The sequence below is a fragment of the Oryzias melastigma genome, linkage group LG17, assembly GCF_002922805.2.
Source record: "Oryzias melastigma strain HK-1 linkage group LG17, ASM292280v2, whole genome shotgun sequence".
NCBI classification, from domain to species: Eukaryota; Metazoa; Chordata; class Actinopteri; order Beloniformes; family Adrianichthyidae; genus Oryzias; species Oryzias melastigma.
The window spans coordinates 10,456,827-10,466,480 of NC_050528.1; the positions used below are offsets into that span (position 1 = coordinate 10,456,827).

The 9,654-nt window shown below is 36.5% G+C and overlaps 1 protein-coding gene across 1 annotated transcript in view; it reads left to right on the forward strand.

Moving 5' to 3' along the window:
- Nucleotides 1–1,970, forward strand: part of ptch2 (patched 2) — a 31,725-nt gene extending 29,755 nt beyond the window's left edge. The window contains exons 22-23 of the mRNA XM_024274161.2: nucleotides 201–744; nucleotides 836–1,970. Of these exons, the coding sequence (XP_024129929.1) occupies nucleotides 201–744; nucleotides 836–870 (579 nt within the window). The 3' untranslated portion in view covers nucleotides 871–1,970. The remainder of the gene's footprint in view (nucleotides 1–200; nucleotides 745–835) is intronic.
- The last annotated feature ends 7,684 nt before the right edge of the window (nucleotides 1,971–9,654 follow it).

Genomic DNA, 9,654 nt, shown 5'->3' on the forward strand with positions numbered 1-9,654 from the left:
TAGTTAACAATTATGTTAAAAAAGTTATGGTTTTAGGTTTTTAAAAATTTAGTTTTAGAGTGTTCAATAAATGTTTATCCTGTTCGGCCCGTGTTTTGTGTGTTTTGGCCCCATGTGCGATTGAATTTGACACCCCTGCTCTAAAAAAATGTTTTTGTTTTTTTTCTGGATTTAACGAGAAATCTTTGTTTTTGACGTAGGTGGTGAAGCCGTTCAAAGAAGCCCCCACTGGTGGAAGAATCGAGCCAATCTGTGAACCCTTGAACAATCCCCAGCCTCTCGGCTCTCAGTTTACATGCTGGGACGGCAGCAAGCGGAACAACCAGCAGAGACTGCAGGCTCAGCAGCACTCGCCCAGCGAAAGAGCCCCGTTTGCAGGGAGAACTTGTCAAAGTGGCCCCAGGCTGCAGAGCAGCAGAGGGCCTCAGCCAAACAGGACTAAAGGGCCACCAAGCCATAGCAACTCTGCCCTGCCGGCATCGCAGGGCTCCACCGGGGGGCCCGTTACTATGGTTACGGCCACCGCCTCCGTGACGGTGGCTGTGCATCCGACTTTGCCAGGAGCGGCATACCAGGGCTACATGCACGAAGGTTTTGACACGGACAATGAGTCGGACTTTTTCGAGGCGACTAAAAGGACTTGTGACAAAACAAACTTTTCTTCGTGTAAGAGAGACTCTGTAGAGCTCCAGGACTTGGAAGCTACACAGGGCCAGTCAGAGCATCAACTCTGCAAGACACAAGGTAAGCCGAGTTTGGCTCTTCCCATATCATACACATCACATCAAACGAGCCGTTTTGGAATATTAATCTCTGTGTTTCGTTTCTGGCGCAGGTGGACTGAGGATCCAGGCATCCAAAGATTGCTAGACCCTCTCTCACGCCACGCCCTTCTCACTTCAATTATCTGCGTCTCACCTCGACGTTACATCAAGTCCTCCCCTCTCAAATGTATGTTGACTGCACATAAACCGGAGAGGATTCCCGACAAGGACACGAAAACTGAGTTGTTGTAAGAATTAAATAAATCTATGAGTATATATTTTAATACTAAAAAAAAAGAGGGAAGCTATTTAAAAGAGTACTGTATAACTTTGGTATACTCTTGTTTAAAATTTCAGATGTAAAATATTATTTTCACGTGGAGGGGGTGGAGTTTTGTTTTTCCTCCTCTCACACTGTATAGAATAAGAAATGAGCTATATGTTTTCACAGAAGATGTTATTAAGGTATTAGGATATTGAAAATACATGGTCAGTGTTTGATTTGTATTTGTTATGTTCTGTTTTGCTGCTACACTTCAAAAATGATTTTAAGCAATTTGCCCGAAAACGTGCAGTACCTCTCCCTCCCTCCATCCGGTCGCAGTTTTTACACTGTGAATTACTTGGCAGTCTTTGTCGGACGAGTACACTTCAGTGTTCACTGTAAGCAAAAAAAGAGAATTTACACAACAGATTTTGTTTTCATAACCACCGTGCCTTCACGCTTTTCCCTTCTCATAGCAGATAGAGCTCAGTATTATGTATTTAGATTATAAATGTGTGTTTGTCTCATCGAGGGATTGAATGTTTGCGAAGGGGCATAATTTGACGATATTTTGTCAATTGTCACCACCTGCCTGATACGATTGTGATCCCTCAGCCATCATTTTGGTATAACTAGCTCAGATTGACTATGATATTTGATTTCCTCCAGCTGTTTTTGTCATTTTATTTTTTTTTTCTTCGTGTCACTTTTAGATTACAAAAAAAGTGTTGCTCCCCCTCTTGGAATTCTTTAAAAGGGAAATATATAAAGCAAAGGGATTTTTTTTTTCAAATTGTAGATTATATTTACATTTTCTTTCTTTACTGGCTGATTTAGGGCTGTTTGTTTGAATCTGTGCAATTGTTAAACTGTGTGAAGTGGTTCAGTCTTCCTCACGCCTTAAGTGACTGTGCATATATATATATATATATATATATATTATATATTATATGTATATATATGTATTATATATATATATATATATATATATATATATATGTATTTTATATATATATGTATATTATATATATATATATATGTATATATAAAACATATATATATTATACATATATATATATTATATATTATATGTATATATATGTATTTTATATATATATATAAAACATATATATATATATAATATATACATATATATATGTGTGTGTGTATATATAAATTGTTTAAAGTGGCAGCTTATCTTTTTCTGATTAAAAAAAGCGGCACAGTATTTCCAGTCTAACAGCAGTAAGCCAGCGGAGGTGACTTTAGATACAGAGGTATCTGGGCAGGGAGGGGTCTATAAAAGGGGGGGTCCGCCTGTTTGTAGTTTAATTCACAAGAACTGTTAATGTCCTGCCATATAAATTATTTATATTAAAAAAATTTATTTTTGTAGTTTGTACAGATGTTAGTTTTTAGACTGAAGTTCTATTTTTAAAGAGTAAATATATATTATATATATAAATATATAAATATCTATTTGTTCTGTTTATTGTTTTGGGTTTTAGGATGCGGTTTTGGGGGGGCGACACATTAGATCAGAGGCCTTTGTATGTGTGTGTGGTTGTGTGTGTTGGTGTGTGTGCTTGTGTGTGTTTGTGGAGAAAAGAGGGCATTTGGAGGTTCATGAAGGAGAAGGTGGAGTGCATTGATGTGTCACTGTTACACCTTGTGTTTCTTTCTGTTGCCTCTCGGCCTTCCCCTCGTTCATTTTTATTTTTTAAGATGTTGTTGATTTTGTCTGAAACACTGTGACTTCTGAAAACTATGCTCAGTAAAACCCATGAGTGACCATTATGTTTCCTCACCTGCTATAGAAGATTAACTAACAAAATAAATTGAAAGAAAAGGTGTTTACCTGGTCCTTGCCTGTCTTTCTTTGCTTGAGTCACATTACATTAATTTTACTTACATTAATGTAAAATTACTCCTGTTGTTTGGTAAACAAACATACTAAATGTGCTCTCAAAACTCACAAATAACCATTAAAAATATTAATTTATTTTATTTTTGTTTTAATTATTTTAATCAAATGTTTTTATTTATTTGCTTCAAAAAATTGGCATTTCAACCCAGCAATAAAGCGCTTTTTTTGGTTTATCATTATTTGGTTATTTTTTAAGCCAGAAAGAAACCAAAAATAACTAATATATTAGTATATATTGGACCAATACTCAAAATTAGTTAGTAGATAACATAGAAGAAAATCATTTTTTGAGTTGAGAAGTTTTTATCAAGGATGAAGAGAAGCAAAATGTTGAATAAATTGCCATAAATAACTCGAAAAGGGCTGGAAATGAAAAATGAAAAATACAATAAATTATAAATGTAAGTTTGTTTTGATGGATTTTAGAGAAATCATAACAAAATTATATGGTAGGTGAGTCATATTTGTACTATTTTGAAAGGAAATTCCAGTTTTTCCAGGATGTGTTCGATCTTTCCATTGTTCCAAACTTACACTATAAGTAATAGGGTTATGAACATGCTTTTATGCAATTAAAAGACAGTGATGTCAGCTCTCAAACTCACCTGCATAAGAAAACTTATCTGGCAGAATCTGAGACATTTCTCGTCATTCAGCATGCTGCATTGTCCCATCTGTAAGTGTAAGTTGAGACTCTTGTTGTACAAGTTGAAATACAAAAGTAAAAACTGTTTGCAGGAAAAATCCTGGCGTTATCTTGAGTTGACGTCAGAGGGCCTCTGTGTCTGTGGCATGTTTTGCAACGGTGTTTGGGTTCAAACTCATGTCTTAGAAAGATGCCATGCTGTTAAGGTGAAGCTCCTTTCTTTGGAGTTCTGCGGTTGCTTGATCAGGGCATTTGGGGCTTCACGGGCGCAGTGTGGTGTGTTTGGGTGGCCCACTTGTAGTCCTGATCTGCGTCTTTTTGAGACTGTCTGATGCATCATGGGAAAAAGAAGACGATGACAATGACTGGTGATAACTAGAAACCTATCTCTTAAAAATCTTTCTCTTATAAAGCAGCATTTTAATATTAAAACTATATTAAAATGTTATTTTAATATAGTTTTTTTTTACTTTTTTATAACTAACTATTACTGGCATTAAATACTAGATTTGTTTAGAGCATTTTATCTTCAAATTATTCTGAAAATAATGTATATAAAAAGAAGTAACAACAATTAGGTGTGTATGTTTTTGAAAATATAATTATCAGTGCACAATATTGCATTTTTAGACCAACAAATTTCTTAAATTTTTAAGTTGTTTTGAAGGTTTTCTTCCTATTGAAAAAGAATAAACTGGGTTACTAAACTGCCTGTATACAGTATTAAGTCATTGCTGCTTGAATAATTATTGTCTAAAATTCTGCATCTGTGCACACACAAACATACATTACAATTGTGCACTGTTTTAGGCTACACATTAAAGTCTATTCGCTAAACTCACAGAGAGCATTAACTCAGAACTCTAAAACTAACTAAAATACACAATCAGGCTGTGCAAGTATGTAGTAAATGTAGTAAGCTTTAAGATTTTGGACCTCACAAACAGAGTAAAACCCCCTTTTTTATTTTTTTCCTGGTACACTTAAACGTAAGCACAGGCCCACCTGTGTAGATGAAAGGTAGATGCTGTAAATTCCTTTGCTCGCCACACAACAGCCTTTCGTTTGTGGGGTATGTCTCAATCTGATATCTCATTCTTTTGAAGTTGCAGATCTTAACCCAGCAGTTGACTCGCACTACAACAGTTTAGGCATTATGCTTTATGGTGATTTGGTTTGTCTCATATATTTATTCTATTCGTTGTTAGTGTTCGGTGATCCTTATGGTTATTTTAAAGAGCGTATTGCATCCCTATGAGCTATATTGACACTTTTGAGGCCATAGACAGAGATACAGGTTGTGTTACATCAATAAATTCAGAGGGATAATCAATTAATGTTTCTACTTTTACATTTTTAAATACACTCATTAAAGTCCACCTATGAGAATTTTCTTTTATTAAAAAAAACCCTTCCCTGTAGTGTTTTAATTATGATTATGAAGTTGTTAACCAAAATCCCACAACCTAAATGTCTTAAAAAGACATTTCTCATGTTGATCTGAAGCCTCTGTTTCCAAAATCTCCTCTGAGGGGGCGTGGCTTTTGGAGCTGAGCTGAATAGCCCCGCCCCTGATCCCTCCTGTCTGATTATGATAGCTCTGTGTCTCGCTAGCGTAAATCTTCACCCCTATGTCAATGTCAAGCAACATTGGTAATGTCCAGCGTAATCGTTTTGAGCCGGATGTCAGCTCAGACGAGGAAGCGAAGATCTTCATGGACTGAATCTTGTTGGTATTTTTTGCAGCCGTGCTACCATAAGTATTGTATGAAAATTATACAAAGAAATCCAGTGACACTGATTTGACCACAGAAATGTGAACGGCGGCTCATTTGACTGCAGTCAATGGGAAGATGTCATCTACTCTTTTCCAGCACCTGAATTAGACACACTGACAGATTTAAAAGAAGAAATACTCAGAAATCCAAAAACGAAATTATTTCATATTGCATTTGTTCTCTTTCATTAGAAATATGCCACAAATACATGTTAAAAACTAAAAAAAAAACAACAGGATTTTCTTCAGACGGGGACTTTAGGATCCATTTTCTTTCGCATTTTAAAGAATACGATAGTCTTATTTATTGTGCACATTTACTTCCTGTTCCGTTAAATTGTCCTGTTCTACTCAGATCTACTCAGCAGTTTTTGTGTTGCATTTTTATAGTTATTGTTTCTACACCTGTTTGTTCTTCATTTGATGAAGTTTGGATCTATTTCCAAACCTTGTCTTAACTGATTTTTAAAGTTGCTTTTTGTTGCCATTCAATATAAAAATTGCATTTTTATATATATATATATATATATATATTCTGTTTGGCTCCTTATCTCTCATCTTTTGGCTCTCCAAGTTCTACTCAGGTTCTCTACACAGCAGTATGACACTTACACTGAAGACAGACAGTTATCATAAAATTAAACTTAAATCGAACCACAAAGAATTCTACAACATTTTAAAACTGTTTGTTTGCTTACTATGCAAACAAAATGTAATAAAAAGTGATAATTATAGATGTGTTTTTCCACATTATCTTCACTTTAGATATAGGGAAAACAAACAAAAAACACACAAATACTTATGTATAGAGCTTTACTACCTTCCTTGAAGACCCAAAGCGCTTTACAGTCACAGTCCCATTAACATCTGAACAAAAACATTTTACATTTCACCACAATTTCATAAAATAATGTGACAATAAAGGCAGAAAATGTAAAAATGCTTCAAGAAGACCAAACAAATAACAGAATATGTTGCTAAAAATGCTGTAAGGAAACATCTTTACAATGCCTGGTCATCCTTGAGTTGTTTTTTTTTTTTTAGGTGTGAATTCACTTGTGTGGGCTCAGACAGTCCACACTTCCTGACCTGTGAAGGTAAGACCAACAAAGGAAAGGAGAACAAAACCCAAGAACAGAAGGCTGAAATCCCGATCATGTTGTGCTGCTGTGTGTGCACATGTATGCTCTGCTTGGGTGGCCAAAGGATGGGCGCTATTGTTGCTGGGATAAATAGTGCTGATTAGTTTGGAGAAAAAAGTGTCTGAAACATGAACCGGCACGCGTTCCTTTGGGAACTGGGTGTTGCAGTTTTTATATTTTCGACATCTTGTGGAAAAGTTTGACTAAAAAATAAGAATTACTGTAGATGAAGAGAGAAAGCAGCCTCAGCTCACAGTTAAATATAATAAAAATATGCGAATTATGAACGTTGCAGAAGGAATTCTTAGAAGCTTCAGTCAGTTGCTGCTGAACTAAAATTATATTATGCTAAGCAAAAGCCTGACATCATTGTGAAAAAAATTGGGATACACCCTGAACATGTCACCACACTCACCACTGAGCCCAACAAAAACACACACACAGGCAATTATGCTCAACACAACATGGATAGTCTGTACTTTAGAGTATGACAGGATGGAGTGTCCAGAGAAAATGAAAAATGTATAATAGTAAGTCAAAAAGTGAAAAATTAAAATTTATGTCTGTTATGACTGATAAAAACTCAAGTGAACATTCTGTTTGACTCAAAAAAGTTTGTGTACTTTTAATTATTCATAATGTTAATAAGGGATGCTGGTAACAGAAAAAAGGGTTGTGAAATGACGTTTAACAATGGTTATGCTCTTAGAAATTGTGTCAAAAACACCATCTCATTTCATGTATTAAAAACCTAAATTAACACAGTATTATGAAGCCAAAATGCATTTTAAATAATGTGTAATGTCCTTTAAAAATGTTTGTGTGTTCAATCATTATGAGAGTGTTTACAGCCACAATAATGTAAAAATGTACAATATATACACTGTATTAACAAATGTATTGGCTGACCAATCCAAATGATGAGAATCAGGTGTTCTAATCACTTGACCTGGTAACAGGTGTATCAAATCCAGCACTCAGGTATGCAAACATTTGTGAAAGAATGTTCTGCTCTCAGGAGCTCAGTGAATTCATAGGATGAATCCAGTCATGAAATGTCCTCAATGTTCCCCCAGTCAATTAACGACTCTATTAGAACAAAATGGAAGAGTTTGGGAACAACAGGAACTCAGAAACCAAGGGGTTGACCACATAGGGGCGGGGTCAGCGGGTGCTGAAGTTCAAAGAGGTCGCCGACTTCCTACACAGTCAATTGCTGTTTAGCTCCAACCTTCATGCGACCTTCAGATTAGCCAATGTCCAGTACGCAGAGAGCATGGTCGGTCGAGCAGCCATCAGTAAATAAATTGGAGCCAGGAATCGGTAAAAAAATTAACTAATTAATCGCAAACTAGAAAAAATTAATCACGATTAATCGCAATTATTTCTAGTCTCAGTATTTGCCAAACACTTACTGTCTGCGAATAATCACAATATAAAATCAGACATGAAACTCTAGATTTAGAACATTTGTTTTTGCTGTCAACCGATTACAAAAAAATTGGATTAATCGCACTTTTGTGTTAGGATTACTCACAATTAATCACAATGTTTTACCAGGTAAAATTTATTTGTACAATATGGCACCGGACCATGGATCAAGTAATCTGCTTTTTGTGAAAAAAAACACAAAAATAGCAAGAATAAAGCACTGAAAACGATTGAATATGTATTTCTTTTATACTTGACCAGGGGATAAGCGTGATAATACCAAACGAAATGTTTTAACGCACGCCGTGGAAGCCTGAACCGCCGAGTTAAAGTGAAGAACTCTTTCTTTGATTAATTTGCTTTAATACATATTAATGCGTTAATTATTTTTTTTGATTTGGGTCCATTAACTCGTTAACGTTCACAGCCCTAAAATAAATACTTCAAAAAAATTAAACCATTGATGGACATTTATGGACATTCACTGCTTGATTGATGAAAGTCAAAGGTATTAGACATTTCTGATGCGTCACAAACCAGTTCTGACGTCTTTTTTCTTCAGAAATGCACATTTACTGACTTTTGTGCTCACCCTCTATGCAATGTGATTACTCTAACACTACAGCCAACCCAGGCTTTCCTTTTTTCTTTTGTATTCTTTGAGCTTCATGAGCTCCGACTTCACATTCTTCCTCCATCTGACTCTTTCTAATCATCTCTTGCAGAAACAGAGGAAGTAGAGATCAATATTTACTCAGACGTCTTCTCAGCATTACAAATATGTTTGTAATCTATGCCCTGTCTCCCCGTGTGCATGTGTGTGAAGAGACATTGAGAGTGTGGTATACCTTGGCCATGACTGAGCCTGTCGTGTGGAGAAGGAGGGATATGAAGTTCCAGGCAATCATGCAGACAGGCGGGAGGGCCCATATAGTGTAAACATGTTTTAAATAAACAGGAACCAGCATAATGCCCTTTTAATTGATTCATTCTGTGCTTTGCTGTTTACAGAAGGGCTAAATATGAGCCTCGTAAGCCAGAGGCCTTGTGTTTATAAGTGTCTTGTTTTGTTCAAACAGTTTGAGCTCCAGACGTAGCTGTAGATTCGTTGTGATGTGTTGTGTACAACTTACCGACGTTTCTTTTTCTTCATATTCGGACCTCCGTTTGTTTTCTGCATCTCTGCTCCGTCCTTTTTGAAGGAGCAGCTTTTCCACAGTGCCCCCACTGTCTGCAGGAGGTGTGTGCGTGTCGGTGGTTGTGTGACTGAAATCGCCGCCATGGTGTAATGATATAGTAGCATGGCATTGAGGGGTACTCTAAAGGGAGAGTGGGAGTTGGTAATTAAACATATGCAGACACAGACACTTACATGAGGGTGAGACTCTCTCCAGCACACACACACACACAGAGTGAAACATACAGAGAGTGAAAGAAAAGAAGCAGAACTAAACACATTCAAGTGGGGTAGTAAAAGCTAATGAAGGCTCAGTGCTAGGCTGGCACAGACAGCCATTTCATGTGGTGTGGAGGAGAGGAGGAAGAGGAGGAGGAGGAGGAGGAGGAGGACTGGGGCGAGCAGGAGCAAAAAGGCACAGCCAGAAAGTTTGGCAAACCAGATAAACTATAATTGGCACTAAGATGGTTTTTCAATACGAGTCTGCCAGAGCGTTATAGTTACAACGGAAAAGGCAAACAATAG